Genomic DNA, 20,917 nt, shown 5'->3' with positions numbered 1-20,917 from the left:
CCGCCTGGGTGAAGGTGGGAGCCTGGCCTGGACTAAGTATATGCCACGCCCTCGCCCCTGAGGCAGGCTCTGAATCCCACTGGGGGGTGGGGGGAGGTCTGGAGAGCCTCCCCCCCCCCCCATCCCCACCACCACCACCAAGGCCCTGGGGCCTATTTCCAGAAAGGATGAAGATTAGTCTCCCAGGAGAATTCCCCCCTCCCCCCCCTCCCAATGTCCAGCCCCAAGTGTCCAGCCCCGGCGCTGCACTGGTCCCTGTTCTGAGTTCTGGGAGCAGCTGCCCAGGGGAGGAGGCGGGGAAGCCCCCCCACCCCATGCCAGGCCCCCAATCACAGGTGAATGAAGGTGGAGTCTAATGGGGCAGGGCCGGGAGCTTCTGTGGCCAGGGTGGGCCCAGGAGGCCGCTCTGGGAGGTGACCTTTGAGCTCGAGTGGCAGCGAGAACCTGGGGACCAGGTGAGGGAAGAGTATTTCCGAGGGGCGATGGCGAGTGGTCCCCTCTTGCTGCTGGGTGCCTGGGAAGTTGGCAGGTGGGCACGTCAAGGAGGTAGAAAATATGCCACTGGCAGGGCAGGCGTTGGCAGGACAGAATAGCAGTGGTTTGGGGGCTCTGGAGACTGACGGCACCCCACCCCAGCGCTCCACCCAGGGGCTGTGGGATTTACCTTTGCACCCCGGTGGATGAGACCTGCGTGTTCTAGGCTTGGGGAGGTGGGCTCCCCCAGGGGGTTGGCGGTTTTGAGGGGGCCGGGACCCCTCCCGGCCCTTGCTAACGAGGGTTTGGGGGTCGAGAGGGCTGGCCCACCCGGAGGCTCCCCGGCAAGCAGCAGCCCCGACTCTGAGGGCTCAGCTTGGGCCATCCCTGAAGGCCTGATAAGATCCGAGCTGTCAGGGCTGGGGAGGCCGGGGCTGGCGGGCGGCGCTGCCCAAGCTCCCTCATTGGCTGCTCGCTAGGCCGGCCGGGAGGGAGGGAGCGTTTGTTCGGGAGCCAGAGCCTAGGGGCAGAATCCAGGTGTGGAGGCTGGGCTGGAGGTGGTGGTGGTGGGGGGGTGGTATGGAGAGCTGCAGGGATGGGAGGCAGGGGGGGCCCAGCCCCTTCCCTCTGTGCCCACCAGCGAGCCCCCTGCTCCACCCCACGGCATTGCCCTCCTGGGGAGTGGGCTGCTCTGGAGCCTGCCAGCCTCTGGGAAGCAGTCTCTAGTGGACAGACAGACAGACAGACAGGCCTGTAGATAGTTGGGAGACAGACAGTTGGGTGCTCTGTTGGGTTGAGAAACTGACTGCATGTGGGGTGCGGACACAGGGGTGGGTGGTGAGGGGGCATGCTCCCACCTCAGGAGAGGGCTTTCTGATTGAGATGAGGGAGGCCCAGAGCCGTGGTCAGGGTCCTCTTTTCCTGGGGGGACAGTGGGGTTCCTGGAGGGGACAGCAGGGCTGGCTGCTGAGTCCCACTGCCCTTCTCTCCTCGTTGCTGCCCTCAGCCTGGGGGTCTCGGGCCGGCCTACGCAGTGTAGCCCCTGGGGAGGAGCGCGATTCTGGGCCCCCCCACCACCTTGATCCCCGCCTTGTCCAGTTGTGGGGCAGCCGTTGACCGTTCCCCTTGTTCCTTGCCTCCCCGGTTCCTGGGCAGTACCCCTGGGAGTCCCGGATCCACGTCGTGGCTTGTGTGTGGACGGACTATGTTCGGGGCTGCGTGCAGCCCAGGGCCTGGTGAGCCTGGCGTCCCCAGGGCTGCTCCTCTGTGGGCCAATCTGAGGCCCTGGCCATGGGCGCTGCCTCTTCCCCAGCGGTGCAGGGTGAGCCCTTGCACGCGGCTGGCCCGGGTTCGAGCCCCGGCATCCCAGATGGTCTCCCAGACCCCGTCAGGCGTGATCCCCGAGTGCAGAGCCAGGAGTGAGCCCTGAGAACCATCGGGGTGTGGTGGCTCAAACATCAAAATGGAAAAAAAAAAAGACAAACGCAGAGTGCTCCCCAGAGCTGGGTGGTCGGTCCCGGGGACGGAGCGTCACGGGGCCTGGGGGGACCTAGGGGGTTGGGGGGAGCAAGCCTGCTGGGCTGTGGTGGGCTCCCCTGGCCCTGGCCCCTTGGCACCTGTACCCGGTGCTGTGACCACATCACGGGCTGCCTTGGATGCTCCCAGGGAACCTCTGGGTGGCTTCTGACCTGGCCATCCAGGATGACCTGTCGGGCGCTGGCGGCCAGCCTGCTAGGGGACTCCTACCAGGAGGCCAGGTGGGGTGGGCGCCCCAGGGGGGAGGGAGGCAGCCCCTAGAGGTGACAGGGTGACATTGGACAGGGCCTCTCCCCGGAGGTGTGTGTCCTCTGGGGCAGCTGCCTGGTCCTAGGTTATGGGTTCAGTAGTCAGATGGCCAGGAGGTTCATCTCTGTTGGCCCCAGACCCCATGACCCCATGACCCCAGGAGTCACCTCTTTGGTGGCTGGAGACTCGGGTGGGGGGGCACTTGGCCGGCACCACCTTGTCCCCGAGCCCACCATGGTGGGGACCTACCAGAGACACTGCTCAAGGCCTGCCCGAGTCCCTGGCTGTGCCTGGAGCTGCTGTGTGACCTCAGCCAGGCCAGTCCCCTCTCTGGGCAGCTTCCTTTCCAAACCACCTGTGATTGTGGCACTGGGTCACGGCGTGTCTTCCTGTCTGTTGGTGCGATGAGTGACCCCTGCTGGCACCGCCCTGCCCTGCCGTTGCCTGTGGACTCGCTGGAGGTGTTTCTCCCCTGGGCCCACCTGGCCCAGCTCTCGCTGTGATGAACTCTGGGCTGGTGCCAGACCAGGGGTTCCTGGCTGGCTGGGCCAGGTTCCTGGGCCCCCGACCCCCCAGACCGCCCAGTCTCCCCCGCCCCCCCCCCCCCCCCCCGCAGGCCCAGCCCAGCTCGGGCTTATCTGGGGGCCCCGCCCCGCTGGACTCTGGCCTCTCCCACCCAGGAAACAGCACCCAGAGGACTTGCAGGGGAACGCCTGAGAGGCCACCCCCTGCCGCCCCGGGGTGGAGGCGGAGGTGCGGCTGTGCCCGAGAGCCCCCCTGTGGGGGAGACCTCAGCTGGTGTTCCCCCTCCCCAACCCTCTCTGGAGCCCCCTCCAGCGCGCCGCCCTGAGTCCGGTCCAAAGTTGGGACAGGAGATGGGGCGAGACAGCACCTGCGGGCGGGCGGGGGCAACCCCACCTTGGCGAGGGAAGCAGCGCCCAGGAAAGGGTTAACCGCCAGCCCTGCCGCCGTGAGGGAGGGGACTGGGCTGGACCATTTTCCTCTCTGCCGCCCGCCGCTGTCTCCACCTCGGGCTTTCCTGAATGGTTCTGCCGTCCCGGGGCGGGGAGGGAAGGGAAGGGAAGGAAGAAGGGAGGGCGGAGGGCGGGAGGGAGGGTGGGAGGGAGGGCGGGAGGGGTGTGGAAAGGGAAAGGGAAGAGAAGAACGCGGCAGGCAGCCGGGGAAAGAGAGAGAGAGAGAGAGAGAGAGAGAGAGAGAGAGAGAGAGAGAGAGATGTCACCGCCGCCGCCTCCTCCCGCCTGCAGGTGCCGGGCAGGGCAGGTGCGGGGACAATGCTGAGCTGACGGCCGCCCCGACGGTGGGACCTGGGACCCGGACCGACGGGATCGCGAACAGGTGATCGCAGGCGCTGGAAGCCCGGGCTGCCACCACCACCACCTCCACTGTCGCTGCTGCCACCGCCGCCTCCAGCGGGCGTCCTCCTTCCCCACGCGCCCCCCGACTCCGGGGAGCGCTGCCGCCGACCATGGCGACCAATTTCAACGACATCGTCAAGCAGGGCTACGTGCGGATGAAGAGCAGGAAGCTGGGGGTGAGCGCCTCCCCTCCCCAGGGCTGGTCCCCGGGCATGCGACGACGACGCCCGATGCCACGATGCCACGGCTGCCACTGCCGCCGCCGCTGTGCGCCTGCCCCATGGGGGGCGGCCTGGCATGTGCCCGTGCCCCCCGGCAGTGCTGGCCGGCGTCCCTGCCGCTGGTGGCAGCGGTGGTGGTGGTGGCAGCGAGCGACGGGCAGGCGGCGCCCGCCTGGCTATTGTTGAAGTTGTAGCTGCCGCTGGAGCAGGGCGCCAGCTTCTCCCCCCCTCCCCGCCCCTCCCACCCGTGTCCCCCCATTCGGGCCCCCACTCCTGCCGCTGGAAAGTGCAGCCCCCCACACTGCCCCCATTAGTGCATGCAGGTCTTTCTTTGCTGGGGAAATGCGGGCATGGGAGAGGGGCTGGGTGGCGGGGGGGGGGGTACCCCAGGCCGGTGGGAATCAGGTCTGGGGGTGAGGGTCCCCTGCTCTGGGCCAAGGCAGCGTTCCTCCAAGTTGTGGGGGGTGTCCTGCAGCTGGGTGGGTGGGGAGGGTGCAGGGGCCCCGAGGATACCCCCAGCCCCCTGGGGAGGCAGGAGCAGGGCTTCATGTTCTTGGTGAGGGGGCCTGGCCGCTGCCCCACCCCGAGGAAAGAGAGCCTGGTGAGCTGGGGTTCTGGGGGGGGCTTCCTTCCTCCCCTCCGCCACCACTCCCTGGGCCGAGGGGGCTCCGATACCAGGCCTGCCTCAGTGCCAGCCAGGGAGGGCACCCTGAGAGGACCCTCCTGCACCCTGTGGGTCTCCCTGCTGCCGGTACTGAGCTGTGGGGTGGTGTTTGGCGTGTCTGAGAGTGGGGGGCTTGCAGCCCAGCTGTGGGCGCCTGCCCGGGAGCCTGGGTCTTGCCCTGAGAGAAGGACGGAGCCCCCCTAGAGCAGAGAGCAGAACCTGGCCCAGGGGCCAGCACCCACCGGCTACCCTTGCTAGCAAGGCACCTCAGTTCTCTGCAGGAGGAACCCGGTACCCCTCGGGGGCATGGCGGGGCGGGGAGGCTGTGATGGGGCAAGGCCCCCCGGGGTGCCCCCACACCCTCACAACCTACAGCTTCTTGGCCACTGAGGGGACGGGCAGCTCTGGGAGAGTGGGGCGACCCTCCCACCTGGCAGGCCTGTGGCAGTGAGGGCGTGTGACAGTGAGTATGTGGCAGGAACTGTGTGAGTATGTGACAGGAGCTGGCAATGTGTGACAGTGAGAGTGACAGTGTATGTGACAGGAACTGGCAGTGTGTGTGGCATTGTGGGACTGTGTGACAGTGTGTGGCAGTACCTGACGGGGTGATGGTGTGTGGTAGTACCTGACAGGGTGACAATGTAGTACCTGACAGGGTGACAGTGTGTGGTTAGTACCTGACAGGGTGGCAGTGGTTATTTGACAGGGTGACGGTGTGTGGTAGTACTTGACAGAGTGACAGTGTAGTACCTGACAGGGTGACAGTGTAGTACCTGTCAGGGTGACAGTGTGTGGCTCTGTCTGACAGGGTGACAGTGTGTGGTAGTGCCTGAAAGGATGACAGTATAGTACCTGACAGGGTGACGGTGTGTGGCAGTTTCTGACAGGGTGACAGTGTGTGGCAGTGTTTCTGAAGCTTTGATTAAAGACTGTGGGAAGTGGAAAGGGGGATTCTTGAGTGATAACTCCCTGGGGTGGTGTGTGCACACGTGTGTGTGTGTGTGTGTGTGTGTGATGACCTGGAACCAGGCCACCAGGGCACTCCCAGCCTTCAGGCCTTCTGCCATGGGAAATGAAGGATGAGTGGAGTCCAGCCTGGCGGGGCCATCTGTCCATCTGTCCGTGCCTCATTCCATCCGTCTTTCCCTCCACCCGTGTCCCTGCTCTCCCTCACTCCCCCCTCCCTCCCTCTCTCCAGTTCATGGGGGCCCCAGGGTGTGGGTGAGGATTCTGAGGTGACAGTCCCAGTGTGTTGAGGGGGGTCGAGGAGGGGCGTGCCGGGGTCCTGGCACACGGGAAGACATGCCCGCGGGCTGAGTGACTTGAGGGAACTGAACTGGCACCTCTGGGTCCCTCTGGGCTGCCAGAGATTTGTCAGAGCAGGACTGGGAGGGGTTTGGGGTCTTGGGCGGTGGCCCCGAGACTGCCCGCGTGCCCTCTGCCCTGCTGATGGCTGCAGGGGAGCGCGGGGTCCCTGGAGGGGGGCTGTGCGGCTGCAGGCCCAGGTGTGGGGGAGGGTTGCCCGTCGGGAGGGGGAGGTCAGTCAGATGCCAGTGTGCCCCTTAAGCCCTGGAGAATGAATGGCTGCCCCTGCCCGTCCCCTTGGGGGAACCCATGAAGCCTTCGTGAATTGGGGTGAGTCTAGTGCCCCCATTGGGGTGGGTCTGGTAACCCCAGCTTCTTGGCTCCTCCCTTCTGTTTTTTTTTTTTTTTGGTCTACACTCTGTAGACCATGAGTGGGCCATGGCTGGTGGTGCTCATGGCTCTGGGATTACTACTGACTGGGCTTAGGGAACCATTTGGGGTAGGGAGGGATTGAACCCGGGTGGGCCCTGTGCAAGGCAAAATGCCCTCCCTGCTGTCCTATCACTCCCTTGTATCTTAGAGAATTTCTGTTATTTATTTATTGATTGATTGATTTTTGCTTTTTGGGTCACACCCAGCAATGCACAGGGGTTACTCCTGGCTCTGCACTCAGGAATTACTCCTGGCGGTGCTCAGGGGACCTGGGTCGGCTGCGTGCAAGGCAAACGCCCTACCCGCTGTGCTATCTCTCCAGCCTCTTCTTAGAGAATTTCTGGCCTAGGATGGGATGGGGAAGCCCCCTGGGACCCTAAACACCAGCGGGGTGCGATGGAGAGAATGGAGAGGTGTTTATGAGAGCTCCCGGAGACCAGAGGGCTCCCCCAGCCTAGCACCCACCCAGCGTGGAGAGCAGGGCTGTGGGCACGCAGCCCCTGGATGCTGCCCCAGGGCGGCAGGCCCCCAGGTCGCAGGGCGGTACTCAGGCACCTGGACAGCTGCTCTTATGTATTGTATTTTAGTTTTAGGTCTGGGGACCATGGCTGGTGGTGCTCATGGTCATGACTGTGACTCCTGGCTCTGTACCCAGGGATCGCTCCTGGTGGGGCTCGGAGATCGAACACGGATCAGCTGCATTCAAGGCCAGCCTTGTCTTGCCCGCTGTATTCCTTCTTCTTTTTTTTTTGGGGGTCACACCCAGCGATGCTGCTCAGGGGTTATTCCTGGCTCTGCACTCAGGAATTACTCCTGGCGGTGCTTGGGGGACCATATGGGATGCCGGGGACCGAACCCAGGTTGGGCAAATGCCCTACCCACTATGCTATCGCTCCGGCCCCCTGTATTCCTTCTTCAACCCTATTTTGTTTTTGTACTTTTGGGTTTTGGGGTCACAGCTGGCAGTGATTAGGGGGTCACTCCTAGTTGTGCCGTGGGGGCCATTCATTCTCTGCTGGGAATTGAACGGGGGTTGGCCACATCCAAGGTGTGCGCACGCCTTAGCCCCTGTAGTCCCTCTGTGATCCCTTTATTTTATTTTTAAAGCCCGTGTCAGGGACTGGAACAACAGTCCAGCAACCCGTGTTCTATCTCTGGCACCCCATATGGTCCCCGGAGCCCCGCCAGGAGTCATTCCTGAGTCCAGAGCTGGGAGTAAGCCTTGAGCATCCCTGGGTGTGGCCTCAAACAAAACAAACAAAAACCTTGGGGCCTAGTCCTGCCTCAGTACTTGGCTGATGCTCCTGGTGAGGCTTGGGGGGAATCATCCGTTCAGGATCAGACCCCAACTTCCTGCGTGCAAAGCGTGTGCTCTAGCCCCTGGAGAGCCTACTTTAAAGAGCCTCCCTACACTGATTAGTTCCTTAACTTTTGGGTGCCTCAGTTTGACCTCTCTGTCCACTGGGGATGGGGACGCCCCTCTCACCCCCAGCTTCCCATCCCCGTCAAGTGTCGGTCTGGACTGGGGTTCCAGGAGAGGCAGTGTGGCACTGCCCCCTGGCGGTTGATGGGGGAAACTGCAGGGCCGAGCTGGCGGGTGGGAGTGGCCCAGGTAGGCTTGATTCCGGTCATCCTGTGGTCCTGCAGATCTACCGGAGGTGCTGGCTGGTGTTCCGGAAATCCTCCAGCAAGGGGCCCCAGCGGCTGGAGAAGTATCCCGATGAGAAGTCGGTGTGCCTCCGAGGCTGCCCCAAGGTGAGGGGGCCTGGGCCCTATTGAGAGCCCGCCCGGGGCCGAGGGCACCCTTCTGGGGTGGCTGTGGTTCGAGCCGGGGGAGTGAGACACTCCTGCCTGGCTGAGTCCCCTGTGGTTGCCGCCCCAGGTGACAGAGATCAGCAACGTCAAGTGCGTCACACGGCTCCCCAAGGAGACCAAGAGGCAGGCGGTGGCCATCATATTCACCGATGACTCTGCCCGGACCTTCACCTGCGACTCAGGTGAGGGGTTGCCCCGGGCCGCAGGTGTGGTGGGGTGGGGGGGTGAGGCTGAAGAGAGCAGACAGACCCCCAGCATATAGTGCAGGTGGGGTGGGATGGGTGGACCGTGGAGGAGGCCCCCAGCGTGCCTTGGGGGTGGGTGAAGGGGTGGGGGTGTGAGCAGACCCCCAGCATGTCTGTGTTCTCCAGAGCTGGAAGCTGAGGAGTGGTACAAGACGCTGTCCGTGGAGTGTCTGGGGTCGAGGCTCAATGACATCAGCCTGGGGGAGCCGGACCTCCTGGCCCCGGGGGTGCAGTGTGAACAGACAGGTGAGACCAAGCGCCAGACAAGTGGGTTGGGGGGAGGGCCCTCCTGCCACCCCCCCCGCCCACACGCCTGGTTCCCCCCCCCCCCACTCCAGATCGCTTCAATGTCTTCCTGCTGCCCTGCCCCAACCTGGACGTGTACGGCGAGTGCAAGCTGCAGATCACGCACGAGAACATCTACCTCTGGGACATCCACAACCCCCGCGTGAAGCTCGTCTCGTGGCCCCTCTGCTCGCTGCGCCGCTACGGCCGGGACGCCACCCGCTTCACCTTCGAGGCAGGCCGGTAGGTGCCCCTGGGCCGCCTGTGCGGGTCAGCCCTGTGCCCCGTGCCTAGAGGGGGTGTGCGTGCGTGCGGTGGGGTCCCAAGGTCCCGGGAGGGAACCGTCGTGCCTGCCCCGGGCAGGCGGGTTTGCTGGATGTCACAACTGCCCAGGGCTCTGGTCAGAGGCTGCCACTGCGTTTACCAGCTGTGTTTAGACCTGGGTCTCGGGATTTAGAATAGGGGCTTGGGAAAGTACCGTGGGACAGAACATCTGTGAGCATGGTGAGGGGAGGCACTCCAACTTGAACTCCGCAGCTGACGTGCCTGGATTTAAATTCTGTCGAATCCTGGAGCTGGAGCGATAGCACAGCGCTCGGTAGGGCTTTTGCCTTGCACGTAGCCGACCCGGGTTCGATTCCCAGCATCCCATATGGTCCCCCGAGCGCCGCCAGGAGTAATTCCTGAGTGCATGAGCCAGGGGTAACCCCTGAGCACCCCTTTTTTGGGTGTGACCCAAAAAGAAAAAAAAAGTTCTGTCTAGTCCCTCATGACCTTGGCCACCGCCCGCTGCCTGCCGGCCTCAGGTTCCTCGCCCGTGAATGGTTTGAGGACACCCACGGTGGGAAGCTGGTGTCGCGCAGGCCGGCGGGCAGGGCGGGACCCCGGAGCGGAACCCCAAACCCCAGACCGTCTGTCTGGCACACGAGGCCCCCCCGCAAGACAGCCCTGCTTGTGCTCCCGGGGGCCCAGGGTGCGTGTGGCCTGCTGGGCGGGGGACTCACTCCTGACGGGCCCCATCTGCAGGATGTGCGACGCGGGGGAAGGACTCTACACCTTCCAGACGCAGGAGGGCGAGCAGATCTACCAGCGGGTGCACGGGGCCACGCTGGCCATCGCCGAGCAGCACAAGCGCGTCCTGCTGGAGATGGAGAAGAACGTGCGGGTGAGGTGGTGGTGGTGGTGGGGGTCCGGGCGCATGCACTGCGAGCCAGGGCGGGAGGCAGGGGGCGGCCCCGGGCTCACCGACGGCCCTTCCTCTGCCCCCCAGCTGCTGAACAAGGGCACGGAGCACTACTCCTATCCCTGCACGCCCACCACCATGCTCCCCCGCAGTGCCTATTGGCACCACATCACTGGCTCCCAGAACATCAGCGAGACCGCCAGCTATGCCGGTGAGTGGCTGCCGGGGGCCCCTGCCTGCCTGCCTGCCTGCCTGGCCTCCCCCCGACCCCGAGGTTCCCTGGCAGGTGGGACTGAGCGGCCGGGGCACCCTCAACACTGGCCTTGCGTCTATGTCCACAGGTGAGGGCTACCCCGGGGCAGCCCAGGCCAGCTCAGAGACGGACCTCCTCAACAGATTCATCCTGCTGAAGCCAAAGTCCAGCCCCGGGGACAGCAGCGAGGCCCAGACCCCGGCCCAGTGACGGCGGGGTGGGGGAATGCCAGAGACAGACTGTGGACGGCCCCGGGGGGCTGGCGCCGAGAGCCCGGAGAAGGGGAGCAGGCCTGTCCCTTCCTCACCCCCGAGAGTGAGGCCGGACCGAGGCCAAGGGCTGGCCCCGCCGCCCGAGCATGTGAGGGGCTGGAGCTACCGTGGGACTCTACTGTTGATGATTTAATATATACAGCTTATGATATATTCTCTATTAACGAACTCCCCCTCCCCCCACAAACCGCTTCCAATCCCGGGACCAGGCCGCAGCCCAGGCTGTGCGGGAATGGAGGGGACCCTTTTTTGTCCTGTCCTCCGTGGCCTGGTCCACCTGCTGCCTGCCTGGTCCGAGGAGTGAGACAATCTGAACTCGAGGCCGCCCCCATGGTCAGTCCCCAAGCAGCCTGGTGGCCGCGGCGGCGAGGTGGCTTCTCGGTCCCGGGCCTGGCGTGGCACTGGAAGGATCCGAACTTACACCGCAGCTACCCGGCAGCCTTGCGCTCGGGAGTTTTAAGCAGAGGTGCCATCGGGCTGGTACCTCGGGGCGGGGGAAAACCCTTTGGGTTTTTAAAATGTCATTTCTGCCCGGGGCCCCTTCCTGCGTGGCAGGCGGGGAGGCCCCGGGGGAGGGGGCCACAGGCTCTCCGAGCTCTTCCCTGCACGGGGTAGGCTGTGGCGGGCGGCGCGGGGCGTCTGGCCCACCTCCCGCCGGCCACGAGCACTCTGGACCCTCCGTGTCCTCCCCATGGTGCTGAGGCTCACTGCTGAAATGCAATTAAAGCAATTGATTTTCTAGTGCTGGTATTTACTGACTACCGTGCAGAAGGGCTATCTTTCTATCACATTGAACCTTTGGTTGCGTGTTTTTTTTTTTTTGTACTACTTTAGGGTTCTGACTTGTGGGAGCAAACCTTGTTGTAAATAACCACTGTTCAAGTTGTGGCAGGAGAAAGCCAGAGGCCCCCTCCTCCCCCACAGAGCCCTGATGCCAGGGAGGCCCCCCCGCCTCCCCCAGGCTCAGCTCCTCACGGTGACCCTGGGCCTGGTCACCCCACCCAGGAACAAGCTCGCCTGGGGGAGGGCGAGGCCGGGCTGACTGGCCGGCCGAGCGGCACGCTGACGCATGAAGGAGATTATGTTGTGCTCTTTTATTGCCAAAAAATAAAAACTTTGAAAAAGATGACGACTCCTGTTCTCAGTAAGTGGCCCTTCCGCGCTGTTCCGGACCTCCCGGCCTCTCCTCTGGGTCAGCTCAGACTTCTGGGTTTGGGGCGTCACGAAGGCATCCCTTCCCGCCACCCCCCTTCAAGTTGGGCTGCTGGTGGAGCCTGTCCCCACTGCCAGAGCACAAAAGCGGGTTTATTGGAGGAAGGCTGCCGGGGGCAGGTGGGCTCTAACACCATTCTTCGAGGGGGGGGGTCTCAGATTTGGGGTTCGAAGAAGGTGGCATGTGCAAGGAGCAGACGGCTCAGAGTTGGTCTGAACGGGGTCTGAGCCCTCCATTGACGGGGGAAACCGAGTCTAGCCACACGTGAGAAGCCTTCTCCTCGGGGAAAGGGGTTGGAGATGGTGAAGGGGACTGGGAGAGGGAGAGTCCCTCGGGACTCTGGCTGGTTGCCAGTGGCCCGTCGCAGGAGCCCCGAGACCCTCTCTCTGGGGGAGGAGGTGGGGGGCCGGCGGCTAGTTTATGGTGAGGACGTCGCTCTGGATCTCGTGGCTCAGCTGTGTCTGGAGGTCACTCAGCTTCTTCTTCAGCCCGGACAGGGCCGAGAGGACAATGGTCTCGGGGCGCAGAGAGCCACACGACTCCACGTTGTAGTAGAAGCTGGGAGGTGGAGAGTCGGGAGAGCCCTCAGGGGGCAGGCTGGCCGGGGACCCCCCCTCGCCTGCGCCTGACCTCGCCCCAGAATCAACCTCCGACCTGACACATGGGGTCCCCCATTGCTCTCTGGGGACCAGAAGGGCGACACCCCAACACCCACCGGGAAAGGAGCAGGATGCTGGCCGCCCTCCACCCACGAAGTCCCCTCTTGGGGGGCTGGATCTTTCAGTCTCCCCTGTGGAGACTTGTGGGTGGGGAAGAGTTTGGGCCACACCCAGCGGCTTATTCCTTCGCTCCTGGCAGGGCTTGAGGAACTGAACCCAAGGCAGCCAAGTGCCGACAGGGGCCCTTCCCACCACACTCTCTCCCCCCCCCCGCCCACAGGGTTGTAGATTTTCACAAAACGGCTTCGACCTTAGGGCCGGAGCGAGAGCACAGCGGGGAGGGCACTTGCCCTGCACACAGCTGACCTGGGGTGGATCCCCACCACCTCATACGGTCCCCTGAAGCCTGCCAGGAGTGATCCCTGAGCAAGAGAGCCAGGAGTAAGCCCTGATCTGAGCCGGGTAGGGCCCGAACAAAAACGAACTGTTTCGACTACAGCCCCTTTTCCTCAGTGACAGCAGCCGGCAGCTCCTGTCTCTGGCCCAGGGTGCGAGGAGAGGGTGTCAGGAGCCCCGCTTACCGCTCTGGCTTGCCGTTGGGGTCGTAGGGGGCCTGCGACTCGTCCTCATCCAGCTCTGAGTACTCGCTCTTGGGCCTGCAGCCGGACAACCGTGTCAGGGAGGGCGTGGAGGGGACCGTGTGCCCAGTGGGCCAGCTGGCTGCAGCCTGGTCACAAGGGCCCCCAACAATCCCCCCCCGGTACCTACCATTCCTCGGGCTTGGGGTACACGGTGTGCCGCAAGGCGTTGTCGGGGTCGTACTCGAAGGCCACCCCGGCGGTCGGGTTCCACTTGGCATGCTCCTTGCCGAAGCCCTTCTTGGCATAGGCGCGGAGGCGCAGCTCCTGGCCCTTTCGCAGCTTGACGATGAGGATGTCTGGGGGGGGGGGGGGGCCCTCGGTCACCACCTCCCTGTCCCCTGGACACCAAGGGTCCGAGGCCAGCCATCTCCCCCGGGCACCGGCGCCCACAGGCCACGACTCCTTACCATCCTGCTCCACGTAGTCGTTGGGGTCATTGTCCCGGTTCCGGGATGTCACCTGCAGGTGCCGGAGCAGAGGGACCGTCAGCAGCCCCCCGCGGCCGCTCCCCGCGGTCCCCACAGTCTGCGCTCGCTGGAGGCTGGGCTCTGGCAGTGCCCGGGCCCCGGCTGGCCAGGCAGTTCAGTGAGAGGCGCCTGCCTCTCTCCGCAGCAGGAATGACACCCACTGGGCCCGAAACAGCAGGTTGCGTCCCACAGCTCCAACCTCCCAGCCCGAGATGGCCGCATCCCGCCCTCCGCACATCCCTGCCTTTCCCGGGTCGAGACAGCTACATGGATGTCACCTCCCTGTCCTCCTGGGGATCCGAGACAGCCAAACGGATGTCACCTCCCCGCCTTCCCCGGGATCCGAGACAGCCCATGGATGTCACCTCCTCGCCTTCCCCAGGATCCGAGACGGCTCACGGATGTCACCTCCCCAACCTCCCCAGGCCTGGGACAACTGCATGGATGTCACCTCCCCGCCTGGCCGTGGGTGCACACTGACCGGGATGACGCGGGGGCTGTTGGAGATGAGGTCCCGGGACGTGACGTGGCGCGTCTGGTCCTCGTTGCAGCGCACGTCCAGCGTGAACTCCACGGAGCACTCAGGGCAGAACTCCTCGCACGTGCAGTCCTGCGGCAGGGAGCCCAGCCCCCCCAGGCTGACCATATGCCACAGGGTGGCACCCGGCTGCCACCCCCTCCCAGTGCCCCCGGGGCTCTCCCGCAGAGACTCAGGGGAGGGTGACCTAGGACGCTTTCTCGCTGCCAGGTGTGGCCCCTCCCCCTCCCCCAAGTCACACACAGAAACGGGTGCCCAGGAGCCCGGGATGGGCAGCTGGGTAGCAAAGCGCCGGCCCTGCCAGCATGAGGTCTGAGTTGGCCTCCCGGCAGCACTGCCCAAGAGATTGCTGGCCTGTCCTGGTTTAGTGCAGGCACCTACCACTATACAGGGCCCGAGCACAGTGGCCCCGTGGGTGGCCACCAAGTGGGCAGTGCCTCTGGTCACAACATCAACAGGAAGGGAAGGAAAGGAAAGACCTGGTTATAAGACTTAAAAAAAAATCAACTTAAGGGGCTGGAGGGATAGGACAGCGGGGAGGGCGCTTGCCTTGCGAGGGGACTGACCCAGTTCAATCCCCGCCACCCCACCTGCCCCGGAGCACGGCCAGTAGTGAGTCTTGAGTATAGAGATAGGAGTAAGCAGTAAGCTCTGAGAATGGCCAAGGATGGCCCCAACACAAAACAAAATGATTAAAAAGGAAATTAAGAAATGAGCATAGGGGCTGGAGCAGTAGCACAGGCGGGTAGGGCGTTTGCCTTGCACGTGGCCGACCCAGGTTCGATTCCCAGCATCCCATATGGTCCCCCAACCACTGCCAGGAGTGATTCCTGAGTGCATGAGCCAGGGTGTGACCCAAAAAGAAAAAAAAGAGAGAGAGAATTGTGCTTAATCTGGGGGCTTCCCTACCTTATTCTCCCCTTCCTTTCTGTTTCCCAAAATAAATAAATAAAACCAACAATCTGGAGCCAGAGAGACAAGGTGCTCGGCTTGTCTGTGGCCCACCTGAGTTGGACCCCCAGCTCCACCAGGAGTGACCCCTGCATGTTGAGCCAGGAGTGAGCCCTGAGCACCAAAGGCTGTGCCCCCCCAAACAAAAACCCCGCTGTCCCTGCACATTCCATGCACTTACGGGCCAGGCGGCCGCAGCCTTAGGAACCCGGAGGGTCACTGGGAAAGGTGGTGCCGGCCATGGCCTGTGTTGGTGCTGCTGGGGGTCACGCCTAGTGGCACAGCATCTGCAGTCCTGGAGCTGCACACGGGGGGGGGGGGCACCCCTCTCCCCTCCAGGGGCTATTTTTTTTAATTTTTTCTTTTAAAGTAGGAATATTGCTATTTATTCAGCCACTGATTATTGCTGATTGAATGGGCATGAACTCTACCTTACTTTTTTTTTTCCTTTTTTATAAATTTATTTATTGAATCATCATGAGAGCAGTTACAAAGCTTTTGGGTTTTGTCTCAGTCATGCAATGATGAAACACCCGTCCCTTCATCAGTGCCTGTTTCCCACCCCCAACAACCCCAGTAAACCCCCATCCCACACCCTCCCCCTACCTGTGGGGCAGATGATTTCCACATTACTCTCTCTCTACTTTGATTACATTCAATATTTTGACACTAGACCCACTATTATTATTTGGGATTTTACCCCAACACTCAGATCTGCCGAAAAGGGAAGAGTAGACAATTTGTTTTCTATTGCTGGTTATGAATAACATATGATGCAACGGCCCTAGCTGGCCAGTGTGCAGGCCACCCCCCCCCCCCCCCCCCCGCCCGGCCAAATGGGAAGGCAACTCAGATCCCCCTGCAAGCGAATCACACAGAAGAGAAACAGAAGGGCCGGAACTTGGTTCTCTGAGCACCAGCTGTGTGGCCCCCAAACCAAACTATGACACAGAACACAGGCCTGGCGGGGTTGGCCCGAATCACAAGAGACTTATGAGGCAGAAGGCGAGACTCCGGGCCGGGCCTCAGACCAACAGAGAGACCAGGTATGGCAACTAGAACCCTCAACACGGGCTTCCCAGGGGAACCACAGACCCCTGCTGGATTTCTTAGGCACGGGGGATGAGGGGTGAAGCTGGGGGCAGGGGGGATTCTTTTTTTTTTTTCTTTTTGGGTCATACCCAGTGATACACAGGGGTTACTCCTGGCTCATGCACTCAGGAATTACCCCTGGTGGTGCTCGGGGGACCATATGGGATTCTGGGAATTGAACCTGGGTCAGACATATGCAAAGCAAATGCCCTACCCGCTGTGCTATCAGTCCAGCCCCGGGGTTCCTATTGATTCAGGATGCACAGGCTCACGGAGTGATGGACGAAGGATCACCCTATCAGCAACATTCTCAAGTCGCTCAGCAAAACCAATCACATCTCCACAGTCTTTCTAGGAGATTGTGAAGAGGAAACTCCCCCGAGAACAGAAGCCCCTCACCCTACCCTACGCGCCCCATGACACTACTTACTCGGGAGTATTGCAACTTGTCCACGATGTCATCACTGGTGAGTGGGATCAAGCCTGGAAGACAACGAGAAACTCCTGGACGTAGGTCAAACCAAGCACCCTTGGGAGTAAGGCGGCCTCCTGTGCTGACCTCAGGCACAGCCGTCTGCGGCCACTCTCCCGGTGCCCCCGTGACCAACCTCCCCGTGTCCAGCACTCACCCAGCCGGTGAGCGATGAACTCGTCGTGGAGGACAGAGGAATTGGCATCGATCTGAACCCAGTCGATGGCTAGAAGATAAAGAGACGTGAACAGTTCAGTCCTCGAATTCATCTCACACACGGCACTGTGTCCTCTGGGCAGGGCCGGGCTGCCGGAGCCTCTGCCATCCACAGCTGCAGAGACCCAGCCCCGCTCTCTAAGCCTTCACAGGCACGTAGAAAAATGCCCCTCGGAGAACATTGTGGGGGGGGGGGGGGAGGGAGGGCTGCAGCAGCTTCTTCCAGCTGAAGACGCCCATGACAAGCACTTGAAGCTGGTACTCGTGCCAACGCAGGGCAGAGAGCAGGAAGCGTGAGGATGCGACCCACGCTCCCCTACTACAGGAGTGTAAAGGTAAAGGTAAAGGCCCTCCCGTTGATCGTCGATTTGCTCGAGCGGGCCCAGTAACGTCTCCATTGGAGACTTTTTGTTACTGTGTTTGGCATATCAAATACTCTCGGTAGCTTGCCGGGCTCTCCGAGAGGGGCGGAGGAATCGAACTCGGGTTGGCCATGTTGGCCGCTTGTAAGGCGAACGCCCTACCCGCTGTGCTATCACTCCAGCCCGCTACAGGAGTGTGGGGGGGACAAACTCCTTGGGCGATTTTAAGTCCCACAAGCCATACAGAAGGAACATAATCTTAGGGTTCGGAGCTTGTGGTCAAGTGACCCGATTTCATAAACGCTGGAAACAATTAATTGCCTTCCATGGGGCAAGGCAAACATAAAAGCCAGAGCACACCAGGAATGGGTTTGTAGAGGGGTAAGGACTCTATTCTCACACACACCTGCTCACAAAAAAGCCACATGGAATGCAAGTCAACCCATAAAACAGGGCCACGGACCCTAGGACAGCTGTCAGAAGAGGGTTAGACACAGCTCGGTGCCTCCGGGCTGGCTCTGTCTGTGCCAAGCTTCCTCCACTCCCTCACACCAAGTGAATCAAGGACAGCGAGACAAACTTCTATACACTGGGCCAAGCGTCGCTGCTTCTTTACATCCCTAATCAGTGTTATGTGCTGGGGTTGGGGTGGGGGTGGGGGGGAACAGTTAAACCAGGGTCGGCTGCATGCTGTGCAAATGGCTTAATCCTTGCACAATCTCTCCAGCCCTGCCTTGGCTTCCTGCCTGGCATCCCCGTCCTCGTCCCATCCCACAGTGGGTGCAGACCTTCTCCTGCACGGGTTCAAGTCCTTGCAGCCCCCAACACGCTGAGTGTTGTGGGCTGTACTGGTGACAGGACCACCCTCCCTTACAGATCAAAGATCCGCCAGCACGCGCTAAGGACACCTGATGGAGTCTGTCCTGTCCTATCTATACGGGTTGGCCGGGGATCCGACTCAAGGCCTTGTGCACGTAAGGCCTGTCCCCACTGACCCCAAGAGGGCAAAACTGTTGTTTTCTTAATGTCTTCTTGGTTTCTGGGCCGCACGTGGCGATGCTCAGGCATCACGCCTGGCTCTGCACTCAGGAATTACTCCTGGCTGCAGGGGCACCATATCGGATGCCGGGGTTGGAACCCAGGTTGGCTGCGTGCAAGGCAAGAGCTCTACCAGCTGTGCTGTCGTATTCTTACTGCGGTCTGGCGGGCAGCAGGTACTACGACCTGCAGAACTCGTACCAATTGCAGACGTTGTCATAAGTGGCGGCATTCAGACCCTGATGGTAGGGACTGCACTCTGAAACCCCACTCCCTCGCTGGACATTCCAGGCAGGACGTCGAGTGGGAAATTCCTGAGAACTGAGGCTGCCCGCTGGCCCACATTCGACTGGGTTCTAGGAGAACGCCCCTCGCTGACCAGAGACCAGAGCCATGCCCCGAGACGTGCAGAGATGCCCAGAGACCAGCCTGTGGGTGGCCCAGGCGCACAGCCCAGCCCAGTGAGGAACTGAGCAGCAGGACACCCGGGAGCTCGGCAGCCAAGTGCTCTGGGGGACCCACCCTCCTTTTCCCCCGGGGAGCAGCAGCTCGGCTCTGTTCTGTCTCTGCTACTAACCCACGAGCTGGGAAGGCTCAGAAACTCGGGTATGAGCCGAGGGTGCCAAACCCACGGTGGAGCTGGGTGCAGGGAATCTGGGCAGAAACCGGTGTGTGTCCCCCTCCCCCCCATCACCACAGCAGGTTTCTCTCCCACAATGCCCTTCACGGGGAGACGGCGGGGGTCCCCTCTCTGGGCGCTGGGCAGCCCCACACTCACTTCATCCTCGGTGTCACCCTGCTAATGATGGGCTGTGAGTGTCCGAAATGTCCCAGATCTGCAAAGGCAGCTCAGAACATCGCCCGTGCCCCGCAGAGGTATCGAGACCCCCCCACCCTTCCCCCCACACACACTAGGGGGCGGGAGTGAGGGCACAGCGTGTCAGGGCACTTGCTTTGCACACGGCCGAGGTGGGTTCGATCCCCGGGACCCCCTCTGGGAGGGTGCCCCAGGCACCTGCAGGAGGGACCCCTGAGCGCAGAGCCAGGAGTCCGCCCGGAGCACCGCTGGGGGTGACCCCCCAACACAGCCCACGGAAGGTGCCCCCCCCGCCCTCTGCTGTGGCCAGGGCCGCTTACCAATGATGGGCACCTCGGCGATGAAGACCCTGCGGATGGAGTTGGCCACCCTGCGGAGGGAGGGCAGCGGGTGAGCGCGCCCCGGGCCCCGCCCCGCCCCCGCCCGCGCGCGCCTCGGCCTTACGCCAGGTCCGTGTTCTCGATGATGAACTTGACGTTCTCGTCCGTGAGCTCCGTGATGCGCACGGTGGGCTGGTTGGCGTACGGCATCGCGCCCGCCGCCCCGCAGCAGCGCCCCGCCGCCGCGCCGCCGCCGGAAGTGGCCCGCGCCGCCCCGCCCCGCCGCTTCCGGGGCGGGAAGACGCGCCCGCAGCGCCACCTGCTGCCCGGAGGGCGGCACCGCCGCGTGCCCGCCCGCCGGTTAAAAAGGCCGCGTGGGGGCGGGGCCCAGGACGGTTGGTCTCAACCTTTTCAACGCTTACAGAATCCCCCAAGCAGAGAGAGAATTGTCCCGGGCACAGAATACTGTGGTACCTGAACGAAGTAGGGGCGGGGAGAAAGCTCAGGGCTGTGGGGCATGGTGGATCCCCCAAAGAAACTTGGGGGTTAGAGAGGTAGTACAACGGGTAGGGCGCTTGCCTTGCACGCGGCTGTCCCAGGTTTGATCCCTGGCATCCCATATGGTCCCTCCGGGAGTGATTTTTTTTTTCTTTTTGGGTCACACCTGGCGATGCACAGAGGTTACTCCTGGCTCTGCGCTCAGGAATTACCCCTGGCGGTGCTCAGAGGACCATATGGGATGCTGGGAATTGAACCCGGGTTGACCGCGTGCAAGGCAAACGCCCTATCCGCTGTGCTATTGCTCCAGGCCCCAGGAGTGATTCTTGAACACTGATCCAGGAGTAACCCCTGGGCATTGCTGGATATGGCGCCCAATTTTTTTTTAAAGGAAATTTGCTTATGGGAAAAGTATTTTTGGGCAGAATTTAAAATAATTTATAATTAACCCCCTTCCACTCCCAAATCTGGGACAGAAATGGGAGACATTAGACTTTTTTTTTTCCTCTCATAATTTTTTATTTTTATGGCTTTTTGGGTCACACCTGGCTCTGCACTCAGGAATTACCCCTGGCAGTGCTCAGGGGACCATATGGGATGCTGGGAATCGAACCTGGGTTGACCGCGTGCGAGCGAGGCAAACGACCTACCCACTGTGCTATTGCTCCAGCCCCTAATTCTTTTATTAATTCACCATGAGATAGTCACCGTCCTCCCATTGTTCATCGATTTGCTTGAGCGGGCCCAGTAACGTCTCCATTGTGAGACTTTGTTGTTACTGTGGCATATGAAACACATCACCGGTGGCTTGCCAGGCTTTGCTGTGCAGGCGAGATACTCTCAGTAGCTTGCTGGGCTCTCTGAGAGGGGCGGAGGAATTGAACTCGGGTCGGCCATGTTGGCTGGGTGCAAGGCAAACGCCCTACCCGCTGTGCTATCGCTCCAGCCCACCGTGAGATACAATAACAAAAATTTCATGTTTGAACTTCAATCATACGGTCATCAAACACCCATCCCTTCACGAGTGCACATTTTCCACCACCAAAATCTCCAGTATTCTCCCGCTCCCATCCCATACTTTCCCCTGCCTATGTGGCAGACAAGTTGCAAAGTATTCTTTTTCTACTTCAGTTATCTTTGATATTCTGAGACCACCACTCATCCCTGCTGAGAATATAATTGCTAGACAATGTGTTTTGTTATTTCTTGTTATGGATATAATATAATGTTGTGCGGCCGCAAGAGCGGCCACACACTCTAGAAATTCTAAGATTTTAATAATTAGGGTCTGAAGAAACTACTGCCACAAGTTGCTTGGGTCCA

At 61.7% G+C, this 20,917-nt stretch overlaps 2 protein-coding genes across 3 annotated transcripts in view; one reads left to right on the top strand and one right to left on the bottom strand.

Moving 5' to 3' along the window:
- The window catches only part of POLR2C (RNA polymerase II subunit C), a 54,861-nt gene extending 35,485 nt beyond the window's left edge, over positions 1-19,376 (bottom strand). Inside the window, exons 1-10 of the mRNA XM_056136618.1 lie at positions 19,372-19,376; positions 19,221-19,323; positions 19,097-19,146; positions 16,501-16,569; positions 16,302-16,354; positions 13,772-13,900; positions 13,231-13,282; positions 12,951-13,119; positions 12,764-12,838; positions 11,937-12,081 (exon numbers count right to left, since the gene is read on the bottom strand). Of these exons, the coding sequence (XP_055992593.1) occupies positions 11,937-12,081; positions 12,764-12,838; positions 12,951-13,119; positions 13,231-13,282; positions 13,772-13,900; positions 16,302-16,354; positions 16,501-16,569; positions 19,097-19,146; positions 19,221-19,306 (828 nt within the window). The 5' untranslated portion in view covers positions 19,307-19,323; positions 19,372-19,376. The remainder of the gene's footprint in view (positions 1-11,936; positions 12,082-12,763; positions 12,839-12,950; positions 13,120-13,230; positions 13,283-13,771; positions 13,901-16,301; positions 16,355-16,500; positions 16,570-19,096; positions 19,147-19,220; positions 19,324-19,371) is intronic.
- DOK4 (docking protein 4) lies at positions 3,687-10,511 on the top strand. 2 transcript variants are annotated; one of them, XM_056136616.1, is made up of 8 exons: positions 3,687-3,811; positions 7,905-8,012; positions 8,185-8,254; positions 8,444-8,563; positions 8,656-8,845; positions 9,629-9,767; positions 9,873-9,996; positions 10,127-10,511. In XM_056136616.1, exons 1-8 carry the CDS (start codon positions 3,746-3,748, stop codon positions 10,246-10,248), a joined length of 939 nt encoding a protein of 312 aa, XP_055992591.1. In that variant the 5' UTR covers positions 3,687-3,745; the 3' UTR covers positions 10,249-10,511. The 2 variants fall into 2 exon arrangements, with proteins under 2 accessions (XP_055992591.1, XP_055992590.1); XM_056136615.1 differs by having other exon boundaries at positions 3,688-3,811; positions 8,140-8,254.
- Positions 19,377-20,917: the final 1,541 nt, after the last annotated feature.

Source organism: Sorex fumeus, unplaced genomic scaffold, assembly GCF_029834395.1.
Source record: "Sorex fumeus unplaced genomic scaffold, SorFum_2.1 ptg000122l, whole genome shotgun sequence".
NCBI classification, from domain to species: Eukaryota; Metazoa; Chordata; class Mammalia; order Eulipotyphla; family Soricidae; genus Sorex; species Sorex fumeus.
Note: the sequence above shows the minus strand (reverse complement) of the source record. Positions and strands in the feature narration are given on the sequence as shown.